The sequence below is a fragment of the Peromyscus maniculatus genome, chromosome 2, assembly GCF_049852395.1.
Source record: "Peromyscus maniculatus bairdii isolate BWxNUB_F1_BW_parent chromosome 2, HU_Pman_BW_mat_3.1, whole genome shotgun sequence".
Taxonomy (NCBI): Eukaryota; Metazoa; Chordata; class Mammalia; order Rodentia; family Cricetidae; genus Peromyscus; species Peromyscus maniculatus.
Window position 1 is genome coordinate 143,125,815 of NC_134853.1, and position 18,507 is coordinate 143,144,321.

At 50.0% G+C, this 18,507-nt stretch overlaps 1 protein-coding gene across 1 annotated transcript in view; it reads left to right on the forward strand.

The window, feature by feature from the left end:
* The first annotated feature begins 7,314 nt into the window (after nucleotides 1–7,314).
* Nucleotides 7,315–18,507, forward strand: part of Epha10 (EPH receptor A10) — a 33,473-nt gene continuing 22,280 nt past the window's right edge. Inside the window, exons 1-3 of the mRNA XM_042271850.2 lie at nucleotides 7,315–7,519; nucleotides 9,439–9,503; nucleotides 11,315–11,993. Coding sequence (XP_042127784.2) covers nucleotides 7,414–7,519; nucleotides 9,439–9,503; nucleotides 11,315–11,993 — 850 coding nt within the window. The 5' untranslated portion in view covers nucleotides 7,315–7,413. The remainder of the gene's footprint in view (nucleotides 7,520–9,438; nucleotides 9,504–11,314; nucleotides 11,994–18,507) is intronic.

The window sequence follows — 18,507 nt, forward strand, 5'->3', positions numbered from 1 at the left end:
CCCATGACAGCTGCAGCAGCTCCTGGTACCGAATGTCATTGAAACTAATAGATTTTCTGCCCCCTACCCCCAATAATAGGTTTCTCCACCGATGCAGTAAGCCAGATCAAACCAAATTGAAAAACTGTAACAACAGGTTTATTTGAGCAAAGCAACTACCTGGCAGGTTCTCCAGTCCCAGAGATGGAGGTGGGAGAAGCCCCAGAGATGGAGGTTGGAGAAGCCGCACCCACAAACGAAAGCAGGGAGACTTTAAAGGTTGTAGGCCAGAGGGCGCCAGATCTCATTACAGATGGTTGTGAGCCACCATGTGGTTGCTGGGAATTGAACTCAGGACCTCTGGAAGAGCAGTTGGTGCTCTTAACCTCTGAGCCATCTTTCCAGCCCCTGGTTTTGGTTTTTCAAAACAGGGTTTCTCTGTGTAGCCCAGGTTGTCCTGAAACTCATTCTATAGACAAGGTTGGAACTGAGATCTGCCTGCTTTGGGCTCCTGAGTGCCTCAATCAAAGGTGTGTGCCACCGTGCCCAGCTTTTGTAGCTATAAGTTTTCTCAAGTCTTGAGTTTCTCCATTTCCACCCGGGCCCACAGTCCCTCAGCCGCTTATAAAATAATAATTCAGAGGCTTAATATTATTTACAAACTGTATGGCCAATGGCTTAAGTTTCTTGCTAGCTAGCTCTATCATCTTAAATTAACCCATTTCTATTAATCTATGTTTTGCCACATGGCTGTGGTGTTACCAGTCTGTTGGCGTGTTGCTCCTTGGGTGCAGGCTGGCTTCTCCCTGACTCTGCCTTCCTGCTCCCTCTATCTCTCTTGGATTTCCTGCCTGGCTATAAGCTGATTTGCCATAGGCTAGAGCAGCTTCTTTATTAACCAATCATAACAATACATATTCACAGCATACAGAAAGATATCCCCCACCAAGCTTGTTGTTTGTTTTTTTGAAGGAAGGTTTCACTAACTACTCCAGGTTGGCCTTGAACTCATAATCCTCCTGTGTCCGTTTCGCATATGCTGGAATTACAGGTATTTGTCGTCACCACTCCTGACTATGCATCTCATTTCAGATGGGAACTTATTTTCTCTGACCCTCAATTCAGAAGGTCAGGGATGTAGCACGTGCCAGAATGAAAACGATTAGCCAATCATAATCCTTATTGATCTTGGAAATTGCAGAGAAGTCATTTTCTCTGAGCAGAGGATTAGAACAAGAACAACCACATAAGCCCGGGGCTGCATCAGCATCACGAGACAGTGTACTCGAGGCAAGGTGGGGGTGACTTAAAGTATAAAGTAAATTGTCTGAGATGTAACAATAGGGTGTCTGCACTTAGATAAAAATTGGTGAGGCGAGGTTCCATATCGCTGGGATTGACCCCAACTCACTGTGTCTCTAAGAATGACTTGAACGTCTGATTCCCACATCTCTACCTCCCCACTGCTACCACTGCAAGAGTACAGCACTACACTCGGCTTCTGTGGTGTTGGGAATCAAATCTAGGCAAGGACTCTACCAACTGAGCTACACCCCCAGCCCTGACTTAATAACTATTCATTCATTCATTCATTCATTCATTCATTCATTCATTCATTCGCTTGTTTATCTGCCATATAATAGATAAACTTTATTTATAGTGGAGTGGTAGTAGAGGTTAGAAAGGAATACACTGTTGTGACTAACAGGAGCACAGGAGGGGAGGTACCCAAGGCTAGACCTAGAACGTTTTTGGTATATATCTACTTGTGGTGGTTTGAATGAAAGTGACCCCCGTAGGCTCATATGGAGTGACACTATTGGGATCTGTGGCCTTTTTGGAGAAAGTGTGTCACTGGGGGTGGGCTTTGAGGTTTCAGATGCTCAAGCCAGGCCCAGTGTCACTCTCTCTTCCTGCTGCTTGAGGATCTGGATGTAGAACTCTAGGGTCCTTCTCCAGCACCATGCCTGTCTGCACGCCACCATGCTTCTCATCATATGATGGACTAAACCTCTGAACTGTGAGCCAGCCCCAGTTAAATGTTTCCTTATAAGAGTTGCGGTGGTCATGGTATCTCTTCATAACAATAGAAAGCCTAGCTAAGAGTGGATTAGTATGTCTGATGTATGGATGTATGTGTGAGTGGTGGCACAGTCATGTCATGGTTTATGTGTGGAGGTCAGAGGACATCTAATGAGAGTTGACTCTCTCCTTCTACCATGTGGGTTCCTGAGATCAAAATCAGGTCATCAGGGTTAACACCGGTGCCTTTACTGGCTGAGCCACCTTGTTGATTCAGGAATTATGACTTTTTTTTTTTTCCGAGACTGGGTTTCTCTGTGTAGTTTTGGTGCCTGTTAATTTAACTCTGTTAAATGGGGGCACTGTAAAGTAGAGTTTAAAATAAAACAAACAAACAGGGGCTGTAGAGATGGCTCAGCAATTAAGAGCACTGACTGCTCTTCCAGAGGACCTGGGTTCAATTCCCAGTACCCACACGGCGGCTCACAACTGCCTGTAACTCCAGTTCCATAGAATCTGGCGCCCTCGCACATACACGCAGGCAAAACACCAATGCACATAAAATAAAAGTAGATAAAGTTTTTTTTTTTAACAAACAAACAGAAACAGCTATTCAGAGAAACATGTTACATCCTATTCTTTGTACTAGCGGTCAGCCAAGGGCTGTGGAGACCTGGGGCTCTCAGAATCTGATGCCATCCAATCCTAGAAGCCTCCAGCCCCTTCCTCACATTCACACAGCTGCTTCCAAGTAGAGTGGCTCCCTGTGCACATCCCCCCTACAGAAAAGCGTATGGCAGGCACATTGTTACACAACTCTGACCCCCTGGGCAGTTTCACTCCTCACCAAAAATCAATGTACTCCTTCTAATCGCAGACAGCGGGATGGATGCCAATCGAGTGTGGCCATCACCCAGCTTCCCGACGCATAGATTCCTTCTTAATGCTGTTATGTCGAGTGTGTAAGCCTGGACCATGATGAATTCACCAAGGTAAATGTCACTTCTGATACCACTTGGCAGCTGGCCAGGCAGCGAGTCCTGATGACATCCCCTCCTCTTCAAGTCCGTTCCTTTCCTCCAGACTTCTTTGCTTTCTAACCTCCCCTCTCAACCAGCTGTGCTTCCGTCTGTCCCCCACTGTCTTTTCTCCCGTCACTCTTTACCTAATTCTGTCTTTCATCCTGGCTCATCACTTGACCTTTTCCCATCCTTTCTTTCCTCCCCTATTTTGACTTTAATTAACAGTGGAGTTGAATAATACTGTACCAGAGCCCATGTGCCAAGTACTGTGGTGGGCCATATGCTAATCTTAGATCCTAAAGCTGGGAGTAATAGCACATACATGAACGCTCTACTTGGGAGATAGAAACAGGACCAGCAGGAGCTTAGGGTTGTCCTCAGCTACGTTGGGAACTGGAGGCTAGTCTGGTCTATACAAGACCCTGTCTAAAGTTTCTTTTTGTTTATGACTACATTTCATTTTCACTTGTGAATCAATTACCTCAGGAAAGAATCCATCTTGGAAATGTTAATTTCTTTATTATGCTGGTGAAGGAGATATGGAATGGGCAAGGAGAGCAACAAATGAAAATGTCCTTTTGTGGAATAAAGCTCCTTACTGCTTGGCACCCCCATGTCCTTCCTAAGAGTAGACTTGGTCCTGAGTTTTCTTGTGCAATGTTAGTGTTCTCCGTGAAGATGACCTTCTCTGTCCAGTAAGATAGGCCCGCATCTGTGAAACCAGAATTTCCACATTTAGAAATCCTTTCGGTAATGTGGAGATGGAAATTATGATAAAGTTTGGATCCTCATGGCTAGAGAGATGGCTCAGCAGTTAAGAGTGCTGGCTGCTCCTACAGAGGGCCCAAGTTCAATTCCCAGTACCCACATGGCAGCTCACAACTGTCTATAACTCCAGTCCCAAGAAATCCAACATCCTCTTCTTACCTCCAAGGGCACCAGGCATACATGTGATGCACAGACATATATGCAGCAAAAACACTCATACACATTATAAAATAATGAAGTAATTCAAAGTAAATAAACTGAGGTCCTAATACCAACCTCTTTAAAAAAAAAAAAAAAAAAGTTGGGATCTGCATCCTGGAAGACGACTTGAAATTATTTTTGGCGTTGAACTGTGTCTCACAGTCCATCAAGGTTTCATGCTCTGGTCTTAGAAAACGGTGAAGAAGAGGAGGAGGATGCCTCCCTTCTTCCCTCACATCGCGATTCAAGAAGGAGCCTAAGAGAAAAGAAACACAGCTGTTTCCAGGTGTGTCCTGGGCCCCTCATTTCTTGCTCCAGGAAATGAGGCTGCTGGCTCCTAAAGATACCTGTCACGGAGTCCTGGTTACACACAGGAGTGGAAAAGTGAATTCTGGCCTGATGATCAAGATGCAGCGGCAGAGAAGTTCCAGGGCAAACCAAAGATGAAGCGTCCAGATCGAGTAGGTTCAGAACCATGGACAGAAACACCGCCAAGGAGATCCTGCGGGCTGAGGGCCCAGCACCATGGCCAGGGATCCCCTTCCCTTTTTGAGGTCCCCCCGCCATCTCTCAGAGCTACTTCAGAGAAGGACCTAACCTTGGCTGTAGGTTTACTGGCTCCTAACACCTGAAGGCTATGATAAACAATGGTTTGGTTAAGAGGAGTCTCATTCTGAAGAAGGATGAGAGGCGGGGAGGGAGGCCTTCCTCCAAGGCCACAGCATGAGACCTTGATAGACTGTGAAGCCCGATTCACCACCGAAAATAATTTCAAGTGGTCTTTTAGGATGCAGATCCAACTTTATCACAACTTCCATCTCCACATTACTTAAGGGATTCCTAAATGTGGACGTTCTGGTTTTATAGATTTGGGGCGTATCTCACTGGACAGAGAAGGTCATCTCCTCCACAGAGAATACTAACATTGCACAAGGAAACTCAGGACCAAGCCTTGCTCTCAGGAAGGACGTGGGGGTGCAGAGTCGTAAGAAACTCTGCAGGATCTCTTCACCAGAGGTTACCTGCTCTGCAGCCTCCTGGAAGAGTGTGGTCTACCTTGGAGCAACTCCTATTAAGGTCTGGCTGATTTGCATATATCTGCAAACACAGGGCTTCTCTGCTCTGATTGTATTATATATAAATGAATTGCTCACAGGAAGAATGAGAAGGATTAATCCACTCTTCTTGCTTCCCCCCATTCCTAAGGTTTCTGTCGGGGAATTTCCCCCACGTGCATGCAACAAAGTCTCCCAAGAGCCAGGGTATCTTGTGGGCATCCTGTGTAGCTTTACTCAGTTAATCTCATCCATCTGTTCGGCTCCCGAAAGATTCCTGTGTGGCTCAGAGGGAGCCAGCACTTCATTTTTGTACCCAGGGTCAAAAGCTTTGGGCTGAAGTCTCTGGAGCTGTGGTAAGAAGCCATGCCTGATGCCTTACTGACTGCCAAGGGGACAGGACCTGGCTTTGAAGAAGGGGGAGGGGGAAGGGCTGGTGGAGTGAGGACTCATTTTGAAATGAAAGGAGTCCTGGGTCTCTAAGCAGCTTCTAAAAATACCATCTCCCAGCGCTGGGGGGAGGGGGAGGGGCAACTGAGCGTGAGGAGAATGAAGATAGGAGGGAGGTGGGGGATACGAGAGCCTTTCTTCAGGTGGGTCTTATTTCAGGGACCCCACCTATCTCTAGGAACTAGACAGAGGCCACGCCTCCTCTTGCTTCCTTGGAGGGCTTGAGTCACCCAGCGTCTCAGCCTAGCCCTTCTTGATAAACCTTTCTTCCCAGAAGCAAAGGAACCAATGCCCCCACCCATTACTACTGTCCAGCAACTATATCTGTAGTAAGCAAGTTCTTTTGCATGAACACACACACACACACACACACACACACACACACACACACACGAGGGAGAGAGAGAGAGAGAGAGAGAGAGAGAGAGAGAGAGAGAGAGAGAACATAAAAATGACCAGTGATCTATGAGGCCATGCATTCCCTTTACATTCGGTGCCCAGAGGTATGGGATGTGGCAGAGATGAGTGATTCACCCAGATATCCTCTCCACGGAGTACGGTGCCCAGGAAGTGTTAGCTGGAGGGCGAGGAGTACTCATCTAAGCAAAATGTGCAGGCGCTGGCACCCCACAGTCAAGTGCATGTGTGGCTCACACTCACACTCCGGCTTCTCTGGCTGTTGTAGCACCTAAGGGGAGAGGTGCCCCGGCCTCCCTGAAAAGCCACAAGGTGGATGGAGCTTCCTCCCCTCAAGTTCAGTTCAAATGGTGAAGCTCAATGGCTGCTTCCTTCGTTTGGGGGGGCCCCAGCCCCCCCCACCCCGCCAAATGGTTAAACCTTCAGCTCGTACACAAGTGACCTTCATTAAATAGAGGTCGTGTCCCACGTTTCTTTGCGGCGTCTTCAGCTCGGGCCGAACTCTTCGAGGGCTGCTCCGCCTCTTTCACAGGGACCTCAGATTCCCGGTGCTGCGTTTCTCATCGTTCTTCTTGGGTGGGAAGAGTGGGGTGCTCATAGAGGAACCCCAACTTGAACAGACTGTGGAGAGAGGCTGTGGGGTGTGCTGCTATGTATATGGACAGCAGAAGCAAGAACCCGGGAAGCGGATGTTCGTGCACAATCTACCACTGCCCCCATCTCAGCGTCCACATGGTTTCCCAGCCTCCGAAGCGATGCTGGTAGGGTGGGACCCTGTCTCCAGCTTGACTCTCTTTCCCAAGCAGATCCTAGGACTGGTGTGTGTGTGTGTGTGTGTGTGTGTGTGTGTGTGTGTGTGTGTGTGTGTGTGTGTGTGTGTGTGTGTGTGTGATGAGGGCGGGAGAGAAAGGAGGAGGGATCGAACCACGAAACACCGGGGAGCCGCAGACACAGGAAGAGGCCAAGGGCTGGGAGACACCAGAGCTCCCTAGAGCTTGAGGTCAGGATATCAGTCTCGGAAATCCCCTGCAAGTCCTGGGAACAAGGGTGCTCCCGAGAATAGCTAAGAGACTGCATGTGTCGCCGCTTCCCCGCGGACCGCCCCTCCGTAAGCCACGCCCACAGCGCCTACTTCTCAGGATGCAGAAAGCTAAGGTTTAAGGGTCTCTGGTCCATCGACGCCAGCTTGTCTCGCTCTCCAGCAGCCCCGCTAGCTCTCAGGGCTGCCCTACCCCCACGGTTTGGAGATCTGCGGGACCCCTTGGTTTCCCCCTCCAGCTGGGCGTTCCGCCCCTGGCCTATGAAACTCCACCTCCTCATTCTCTGCTGGCCAGGATTGGTGGGTCTCCCACGGCGATGCCTAGCGATTGGTCCCCATGGATGATGGTGACCAGCGAGACTCCGCCCCCAGCCGGCGCTGGGGTCTGGGGGCACTGCTCAGCGGTGCTGGGCTGGCGAGGCTTGAGCCGCCGCCGCACTGACAGCTCCGTCTGTGGACCATGGAGACTGGCGCCGGTCCACACCCGCTGCGCCTGTTCGTCTGCCTGATGCCACTCTGCCTCGCTCTGCTTCTGGGACCCGGGCGGCCCGGGACCGCCGAGGAAGGTAAGGTGGGTTGTGCCTGAGAGCCAAAAAAATTAGGGAGTTGGGGGACTAGGGGACTGGGGGAAGGCGTCGTTGGAGAGACTGACTACTCTGTTTGGAGGCTTGAAGCAAGCGGGCAACAGGGCGAGAAAGAACTAGAGAAAGAGGGGAGGTTGGCTAAGCGATAGAGACGAGAGGGGTATTGAGGAGCTTTTAGGTCTGGAGACCTAGGAGGCTGGGAAAGAAAGAGGCTGGGGACCACAGGAGCCCGAGGCAGCAGTCAGGGGCCGTTGAGCCGGACAGGCTGAAGGATTGGAGGTGGGAGGTGTGGGGGCGGGGAGATGAAGGGAGCAGGGAAGCCGAGGGGATGCGGCGAGACCCGAGCGTGAGGCGGGATGAAGACAAATAGCGGGGGCCTAGGGGACCGTGGTGTGGACAGCCGGAGGCTGGATGCTGATCATCTGCGCCGAGTCCGGGCGCTGCCCGAAGTGCTGACCGTGGAACTGTCCGCAGTGCTGAATTGGGATCGAGTCCACCACGCGCGGTCCGCGTTGCGGAGGATTTGGGGCCGCTGTCGGCGACATTAGCGCCGGAGTCTTGCCTCTGCTCCCACACCTCTGGGAGCTGTACGTTCAGTTGAATCCAGAGGCGTCACAACCAGGTGCAGAACCCTGAGATGCTGGAGCAGACTCTGCCCGCAGGGTCTGTCCTGGCGCGGGATGGCAGATGCCTGCCAGTCTGCAATTCTCAGGCACTGTTGGTGACGAAAACCCAGCACACTGTCGGCGGCGGCCCTGCCCACCGTCGAGGCTGCCTCCAGAACCAGTCCCTCTTGGAGGACCTCACCTTGGAAGCCCACCCGCTTACTTACCACTCTAGGGAAGTAATTTTCTGAGATTTGGGGATGGCCTGGCTTCCTGTGTTGAAGCAGAAGGTTCTGCTATCCAGACCCGGGCTTCTCTGAGACCAACAGATGGAAGGATGCAGGCTGCCGACCTGTCACATCCTGAGGGAATAAAGTGACTCTAAGCTTTTCTGGTGGAGAGGGGGTGGAGAGGGTCATGGATTATGTGTAAAGGGGCCCCTGGCACTCTTTCAAAGGCGGTAGAGGTGGTAGCTCCTGGGAAAGGGCCTGGGTAGAGAAGCAAAGAATTCTGATATCTCCCCTTGCTAAGTGGTCTCTCTACTTCATTTTCACCAGAAGCCCCAGAAGGCAAATGAGAAAGGTCTTCGTCTTCTCCATGACTGGTGAACTCACCTCGGATCTGGGTGGATTTGGGGTGCAACCAAGAATTCCCAGATCTGCTGCTAGTTGACAGTTTCCTCCCACTAGTTGACAGTTAAATATAACTTGGGGGAACGTGGGGAGGGTTAAGAGGGTCACTGACTTCTATCCCTAATGTAAATGCTGACCTTAGAGTATTTGCCAGGGACTCTGTGGAAGGCTGAGAACAACATTCGCTTCAATGAAAACAGAAGGGGGGGGGTTCTAACCCCCAGAACTTGTTAATGTCACCATAAGTGGTTAAAAAAGAAGGATTAGCACTGTGATGCGGATTTTGACATGAAGGGATGAATCTGGATTGGATAACTGGTTCCAAAGCAACCATAATGGTCCTCATGAGGGCAGCAAGACTCGGAGCCAGAGGAGATGGCAACATGGACCTAGAAGCAGAGGGTGAAGTCCGGCACTGAAGCTGGGAGAGAGGACATAAGCCATTAAGTTTGTGGTCATTTGCCGCAAGCCTTGGGGAATGAATGCAGGTGCCTTCATCAATCACAGTGGTTGCCCCTCTCTAGATCTGAGCTACTCTGGCCCTCGGGGGTTTTGCTTTGTTCCTGATCCCCTCCTGTAGCCATCTGGTAAACCCAGCAATGGCTCCCATCCTTCTACTGTGATGCTGCGGCTTTCTGACATCTACGTTCTCCCTTCTCCCTAGTTATCCTCCTGGACTCCAAAGCCTCCCAGGCTGAACTGGGTTGGACCGCTCTGCCAAGCAATGGGGTAGGTGTTAAACTGTCACTCCATCCCAAGGTTCTCTAGTTCAGTCCCTTTAGCATCCGGTGTTCACCTAGGATCAAAATGTACCACAGGAAGTCCCCACCCATGCTCATGCAGGCAATCTTGGTTAAATGTACTGGGCCACACACACACAAAGATATGTAAGTAGGAGGGTGACTTTGCTGGGAAGAAGTAGTTTGGTGGGGGGAGGAGATAAGAGAGAATAATAGAGAGATGTGGCTAAAGTACATTATACATTATAAAATTGTGAAGGACTTTAAAATATTTCAATCATTGATTTATTTATTGTGTTTATGTATGTGTGTATATGTGTTGGTGCCATGATGTGTGCAAGTGGAGATCAGGACCACGGGTGAGAGTCCATTCTCCACACACCATGTGGGTCCTGGGGATCAAACTCAGGTCAGGTTGATGGCCTTTACCCACTGAGGCATCTCAGCTGCCCCGTGAAAGTATTTTTGTTTTGTTTTGTTTTTGACACAGGGTTTCTCTGTGTAGCCCTAGCTGTCCTGGAACTCCCTCTGTAGACCAGGCTGGCCTTGAAATCAGAGATCTGCCTGTCTCTGCCTCCTGAGTGCTGGGACTAAAAGATGTGTGCCACCACTGTCTGGCCCTATGAAAGAATTTTTAAAGATATGCCATAGAGTTTGTATTCTCTAGAACCCTTGGTATCAAGCCAGAGTGGCTTTACTAGAAAATACCAAGTCTTCAGTAAGTCAGTCAAATAAATAAATGAGAGAACTGGCTGTGTCTAGGAACAGAAATGTAAGCTGGATGGGACAAATGCTGGGCATTGCCTCATACACAGTAGACCCCTAAGTAGCTGTCAGTTATTGACAGAGTAAGCAAGGTGGGGGTGGGGTGAGGAGGAAAGGTCATTGAGCAGAGAGTTGGGTGACTCTAGGTACCTCCCTAGCTCTGCCATGGACTCACTGCGCTCATCCAGTCAAGTGGCTCAGTTTCCTCATCCACAAAAATAAAGGTTGTGGCCAGGTGGTGGTGGTGCATGCCTCTAATCCCAGCATTTGGAAGGCAGGGGCAGGTGGATCTCTGTGAGTTTGAGGCCAGCCTGGTCTACAGAGTGAGTTCCAGCACAGCCAGGGCTACACAGAGAAATCCTGTCTCAATGCTTGGTTTTCAGCACACATTTTAAATTAGGATGATGTAGGGAAGATCAGTATAGGCCCTGCAAGAATAACATGCAAATCCACAAAATGCTGCATATTTTAAAAAGAAAAGCGAAAGCCAGGTGTGACAACTCCTGTCTGTAATCCTAGCACTCTGGGGCTGAGGGAGGAAAACTGATGTGAGTTTGAGGCCAGTCTGGGATATATAATGAGCTTAAGACCAGCCTAGGCTATAGAGTGAGATGTTGTCTAAATAAATAAATAAATAAATGGAAAAAGATTGGAACGGCCTCATGCCACAGGCCTGTAAACCTAGCTATTCGGGAAGTTGAATCAGGAGGACTGTAACTTTCACCCTGTCTGATTGACAGAGTGAGTTCAAAGCCAACTTGGACAACTTAGTTGAAGCAATATCAAATTAAAAAGAGGAAAGAGGTCTGTGGTAGAGTGCTTGCCCAGTATGCCCAAGGATCTAGGTTCAAACCCCAGTACCCGGAAGAAAATGGATATGACTTGGTCATTTCCGAAGTGTCTCCTCTTTCTGAATTTTGTCATATTTAGGGGCTTGTGCGATAGGAGGCGGGGAGGCAGATGTGAAAAAGGTGGACAAAGGCCAGTGCTTAAGCTCCGGGCTCTAAGGTGTCCACCTCTGTACTTTTGCCTCAGTGGGAGGAGATTAGCGGCGTGGACGAACATGACCGTCCCATCCGCACGTACCAAGTATGCAACGTGCTGGAGCCCAACCAGGACAACTGGCTGCAGACGGGTTGGATCAGCCGCGGCCGTGGGCAGCGCATCTTCGTGGAACTGCAGTTCACGCTGCGCGACTGCAGCAGCATCCCTGGCGCCGCGGGCACCTGCAAGGAGACCTTCAACGCTTACTACCTGGAAACCGAGGCCGACCTGGGCCGTGGGCGTCCCCGCCTAGGAGGCAACCGGCCCCGCAAGATTGACACTATCGCAGCCGATGAGAGCTTCACGCAGGGCGACCTAGGGGAGCGCAAGATGAAGCTGAACACAGAGGTGCGCGAGATCGGCCCCCTCAGCCGGCAAGGCTTCCACCTGGCCTTCCAGGATGTGGGTGCATGCGTGGCGCTGGTCTCCGTGCGTGTCTACTACAAGCAGTGCCGTGCCACAGTGCGGGGCCTGGCGTCCTTCCCAGCCACAGCAGCCGAGAGTGCCTTCTCCACGCTGGTGGAAGTGACTGGAACATGCGTGTCCCACTCGGAAGGGGAACCTGGCAGCCCTCCCCGCATGCATTGCGGCGCCGACGGCGAGTGGCTGGTGCCGGTGGGCCGCTGCAGCTGCAGTGCAGGATTCCAGGAACGTGGTGACATCTGTGAAGGTATCTATGGCATCTGGAGGGATGGGATGGGGACATAGCATTCAGGTGTCAGGAAAGAGTGTGCCCTCGCTGAAGAAGCGTGAGTGGAAGTGGAGAAGCCATAGGAGGAGCTGGGGGTCAAGACCTTTTGTGCGGTTTCTAGTGGGCTTAGCCAAGACCTACTGGAAGAGGTGAATCTGATCCCATATAAGGATATATTAGGAACCAGAGGTAGTGGTTCCTGTAAAACCCAACCCCCAGATGTTGAGTCAGGAAGAAAGTGAGTTCAAGGCCAGACTCGGCTACATAGTAAGATGCTGTCTCAAACAAACCAAACAAAAACAAAAAGGTAGAGATCTGTACTTCAGGCAATATGATAGATTCCCATTACCAAAGAGGTGAGTGGCTACCTCACTTGCAAAGTGAGAAATGGGCAGTCAAGACTAGAATCCAGGTTTGCCCAGCTATGGGAACCTATTGCTCCACCATGCCTCCTTCATGCATAAGAAAAAACTCCACAGCAGTCCAAACCTCAGGATAGCATTCCAGGAACTTCACCTTTGACCACATTTAAGTCAGGCTCTCGGGGCATCTCAGAGCTCAAGGGTGGCAGCTTGCACTAGATGGCTCCTAGAATCCCACTCAGCTTTCTGAAGTAGAATCGCTGTGCCACTGGGGGTATTTCCTGGGTCCCTGGGTCTGTGGCTTCGAAGCAGGATAGGGTGGGATCCAAAGTGTGTGCATTTGGTCGGAAGGTTCAAAGGATGTGTTTCCTGTGTGTGTGTGTGTGTGTGTGTGTGTGTGTGTGTGTGTGTATGTGTGTGTGTGTGTGTGTGTGTGTGTGTGTGAGAGAGAGAGAGAGAGAGAGAGAGAGAGAGAGAGAGAGAGAGAGAGCATGTGCATGTCATGAGTACAAGTGGCAGTCAGAGGATAAAGCGTGGGAAATGGGAATCAGCTCTATCCTTCCACCATGGGTTCTGCTATTGAACTCAAGTGGTCAAGCTGGACCCCAACTGCCCTTTCCTGCTGAGCTATCTCATTAGCAAAAAATGCACTTTCAAAAGCAGGCCTTTTTTCTGGGTGTCAGGACAATAGAAAAGAATCAGACATGGCCCCAGCTCTTGAAAAGCTCACATCTAGATGGAAAGGGGCAGCAATTTAGTGCTTAAGTCATAAGAAAGTGATATGTGGGGCTGGAGAGACAGCTCAGGGGTTAAGAGCACTTGCTGTTCTTGCAGAGGGCCCAACTTCAATTCCCAGCACCCACATGATAGCTCACAACCACCCAAAATGCCAGTGCCAGGGGATCTGACACCCTCTAATGCCAGGCACACATGTGATATGCAGACAAAACCCCATACATATAAGTTAAAATAAACATTTAAAAAGAAAGTAATCTGTGCTATAACAGTGCTGCAGAATGGTAGGTGACAGAGGAAGTGACCAAGCTTGATGCTGTCATTTTACCTGTTGCTATGATTAAAACACTCTGACCAAAAACAACCCAAGGGAAAGAAAGGGTTTAATTCAGTTTACAAGCCACAGTCCACCACTGAGCAAAGTCAGGGAAGGAACTCAAAGCAAAAGCCATGGAGGGTCAAATGTTTAGCTAGCTTTTTATACAGCCTAGGACAGTCTGACCAGGGATTGTGCCTCCCACAGTGGGTTGGGTCTTCCTACATCAAGACAACCCCTCACAGACACCCCACAGGCCAACCTGATCTGAGAAAGCCTCAATTGACACTTAGGTGATGCTAGGCTGTGTCAAATTGGCAGTTAAAGCTAACCATGTGATGCTAGGCTGTATGTCAAACTGACAGTTAAAGCTAAGCAGGACACTTGTTCTCCTCATCCAATCCATTCAGATGAGCTGAGGAGGCCAGCTGTATTGTGCAGTTCAAATTATGTGTGTGGATGAATGCAACCTTCTCTTCTCTGGGAAAGTGTGGTTAATATGAGAGAAGCAAGAACCCGAGCTCTCGAAAGCATCCAGTTCCCAATGAGTTCTCTGTGCCTGTGCTACAGTGGTGTGCTGACACAGATGTGTGTATGGGTGTGTTTCAGAGCTCAGGCATTAATCTCAGCAGCCCCCAGGGTCCATTGCAGGCCATGGGATGTGGTAGGTGCTCAGTGGGAATGCATTGAGTGACCATATGTCTTAGTTTCCTTTTGGCTGCCATGATAAAATAGCCTGACCAAAACAACTTCAGGGAGGAAGGGTTTATTTTGTTATAATTCTATGTTACCGTGAAGCCACCGAGGCAGGGTCCTGAGAGAACTGGTCACATTAGATACACAGTCAAAAGCAAAGAACAATGAATTGACCCATGCCTGCTAGCGCTCTGCTGGCTCTCTCCATTCTATACAGTCCAGGACACCTGCTCAGGGAATGGCGCCACCCACAGTTACAATAGGGAGAGGCAGGCAGATCTCTGTGAGTTCAAGGGCAGCCTGGACTACAGAGTGAGTTTCAGGATAGCCAGGGCTTTGTAAACAGACCCTTTCTGAAAAAAACAAAGATGGGTTTTTCTACTTCAATGAACTCACTCAAGACAATCCCTCACAGACATTCTCAGAGGCTAACCTTATTCTGCGCAGTCCCTTACAGATGTGCCTAGAAATCTGTCTCCTAGATGTCAAGTTGACAGTCAATGCTAAAACTATCACACCGTGGGTGTGTGACATCCCAGAGAACGCGGTTCTGAGGATGGGGAGAGTTTTCCAAAGGAAGGGAGGTTTTCCTTCCTGGTGGCTGAGACATTCTGCAGAGGCATGACGGCGACAGAAAGGAACATAGTAGTTGGTACTAAATCAGTAATCCAGTGTGGCTACTGCAGAGGGCACGTGGGAGTGTGAGAAGTGACGAGCTAGGAGCCGGGCAGGGCCATGAGCGAATGATGAAATAAAGACTTTACACTTTAGACCAGCGGGGCCAGGGGAAGCCAACACTTTCCGATTTATATTTTCAAAAGACCACTCAAGCTGCCAGTAGCAAAGCAAGGATCAGGGCGGGAAGCCTTGGAGGACAGAACGGAGGAAGGGAGGCCACGCAATAGTCCAGGCGAGAAACCGCGAGCTGTGAACTGACAGCAGCAGCTGTCCCTGAGTGATGAGGACGGATGGGATGGGAGGCAGGGCGTGACGCTGAATGCTTGTTATCTCAGCACCCAGGAGGTGGAGGCAGGAAGAACAGGGTTCAAGGCTATTCGCGGCTACATAGTGAATGTAATGCTAGCCTAGGCTACGTGAGACCCAATCTCAAAAAGAAACAAAGAGAAAACCCCAGAGAGGCAAGGTGGCTCAGCAAGCGAAAACACTGGCTGTGCAACTTATGCCCAGCAAAAATAATTTTCTAAAAGTTTAATCCAGAGATTTAATCCAGAGGTTCTCAACCTCTGATCCTTTCATACAGTTCCTCATGACCTCAACCATAAAATTATTCTCATTGCTACTTCATAACTGTAATTTTGAAACTGTTATGTACTATAATGTAAATGTTTTTGGAACTAGAGGCTTGCCAAGTGGGTTGTGACCCGCATTTGGGTGGCAGAGGAAGGCAACTATCCGTGAGTTCCAGGACAGCCTGGTCTACACAGTGAGTTCTAGGACAGTCAGGGCTACATAATAGACCCTGTCTAAAAATAAAGAGTTTGGAGGAGGCATGATGAGAGGGTAAAGGTAGGAAGGAGAAGGCGGTAACATGGTGGTTCCGGGAGATGAGTATTCAGGAAACAGCAACCTACAGCGTGGTGAGCACTCAGGCATGACAAGAGTTGGATAGTGTTCACTTGGTTTTGGCAAGAACAATTTCAGTGGAGCAATGGAAAGAAGAGGATATGGTCAGCTAAAGAACAAAGAGCCCTGAGGAGCCAGAGTCTTGAAGTCTAGTGATCCCAGATAGCTCAGCTGGTAGAGCATCCATGTGGCTCAGTTAGCATCCACAAAGCCCCGAGTTCCATCCCAGTACCGCAGAAACCAGGCATGATGGTACATGCCTATAATCCCAACTCAGGGGATGGAGGCAAGAGGATCAGAAGTTCAGAGTCATCCTTAGCTGCATGGTGAGTGTGAGAACAGCCTGAGCTATGTGAGACCCCCTTACACACACACACACACACACACACACACACACACACACACACACACACAGAGAGAGAGAGAGAGAGAGAGAGAGAGAGAGAGAGAGAGAGAGAGAGAGAGAGAGATGCATGCACAGTTACTAGAAAAGACTCTACAAGTCTGAATTTGAAGGGAGAAATAAAGAGACAGCATCTTCAATAGGACTGTGGGTTGGTAGGATCTTTGTGTATGAACGTGTTGTTTGAACAGAGAGAGGGCTTTTATTGCAGACCAGAGACACTTGTGTATATGCTATGGGGGGGGGGGGGGCAGTGGCATACCAAATGTGTGTGGGGAGCAATCTGTTCAAGAGGAAGGAGTGTTTTATTACTGACGCGGGTTAAAATTGCTGACGCATGTTGCTAATAAAAAGCAGGACAACTTTTAGTCAGTTTTAGGATTGTTTTAAAATAGTCTATAGTCAGAGCCCTTATGCCTGCATAGAAATGGACTGCTTGTCTGCTCCGCCCACTAGTGACATCACTGGAAAGAGGCGGTAGAGGGGGATTGCAAAGAACAGTAGGGGAGGTGACAGATGGAATGTGACTTTGGGGGGTGGGAGTAAAAGGCAGGGGTCCAGAGTGGAGATGCCTTGTCCCCACCTTTCAGACTGTAGGAGAGGAGATAGAGGTGTTTGTGGTTTCCATAGCCAGATGTTGGGGGGAATTACCAACTCACGACCCCTCTCTGTGCTCTGCCAGGTGTAGAGCCGCCTGTGACAGGGTGGGGACAGTCAGATTCCCGTCTACTTCATGCTGCATTTTTAGAGCCTAGGAGAACACCTGGCTTATGGTAGATGATAAAACTGTGGGTGCTCAGGGACTAGAGATCTCTGGTTTGTGTCATGCTCCCCCTCCTTGGGCTGAGACCAGATGAAAGTCACCTGTAATGGCGTCACCTCTGCCCAGGGCAGTGGGGGAGCTGGGGAAAATCTAGGGCAAACTTCCCAAGGGATGTGCTGTTGGAATCGGACTTTGGAGAACTCAGGAGGCAGAGGGTGTGGGACATCGTGGGTCAGGAGCCAGAAGCTCTCTGTGATGATCAGAGTGGGCAGAGTGAGGGCTGCTGGAGAGAGTTAGGAAGGGGAAAGCAAAGGTTAGGCTTGCACTGGTACCTCCAGGCAGTCCAAATGTCTCTTACAGTTAAGTGAACACCTTCCCAAAGCTAGAGGAGAAGACACAGTTATGATCTCCCACTCTTTCCTCTCTCTCCCACTCTCTCCCTCTCCCTCTCCCTCCCCTTCCCTTCCCTCCCTCCCTCCCTCCCTCCCTCCCTCCCTCCCTCCCTCCCTCCCTCCCTCTCTCTCTCTCTCTCTCTCTCTCTCTCTCTCTCTCTCTCTCTCTCTCAGACAGGTTACTCTGTGTTACAGCTCTGGCTGTCCTGGAACTTTCTTTGTAGACCAGGCTGGCCTCGAACTCATGGAGATCCGCCTGCCTCTGTCCCCCAGTGTTGGGATTAAAGGCCTGCGCCACCACCACCGCCCAGCACTCTTTCCTTTCAAGAGTGACCTTTGTTCTCGCTCCTGTTCTAGCCACCATAAGAATGCATGAAATTCAGTTTCTCTTTAGGGAACACATCAAGGCTGGTAAGGTAACTTATTACCAAGTCTCTTATGGATCTGCCTGCTCTCTGAGACAGTACAAGTTGCTGGGATCCCTGGTAGGGTGCTGGAAGTGACTCTACACGGAGCACTCAACTTGGGCTCCTCCTGTGCAAAGCTGTCTATCTGGTAGCAAAGGGGTGAGAAGGGGGAGACCTCCCCACCGTGAGGTATATGGGCAAAGCTGGTGAAAAGTCTCTACAGGGCAAGGCCAGTGGGGGTTGAACTAGACAACCTCTCAATTTCTGACTTGGACACGAAAAAGAAGGTACTGGCTGTCAGGGAGTTCCCTGAGTCTGTCTTTCAACACACCACTCTTCCAGACAGCACCTCTCCCAATAGGGAGGACCACAGTTGCCTGATGGAGCCGTGATAACCACAGCTAGGACAGTAACCCTCTTCCTCTCAGAGCAAGGCACCTCTACGTTCTCCCCAGTACCCCGAGACTGGCACTGTGGGCACTGTCCAGACCTCACCCCTCTATTTCACCACACAGTCAACAGGCTGTGAGCACAGTTCCCATCTGACTGATGCTTTCCTCAATCCAGAGTGGCAAAGCTAATACTTCACCAGGCTTTCAAGTCCTGGCTTTGACCATGACCACACCCCTAGGTCCACAGGGGTAGTGGCCCTGTGCTTTGTGCTGAAGCAGTGGTTCTCAGCTTTCCGAGTGCTAATCTTTTGATACAGCTCCTCCAGTTGGGGTGACCCCTAACCATAAAATTATTTTTGTTCACAACTGTAACCTTGCCATGGCTATGAATTGTAATGTAGACATCTGTTTTCCAGGGATCTTTGGCAGCCCCTGTGAAAGGG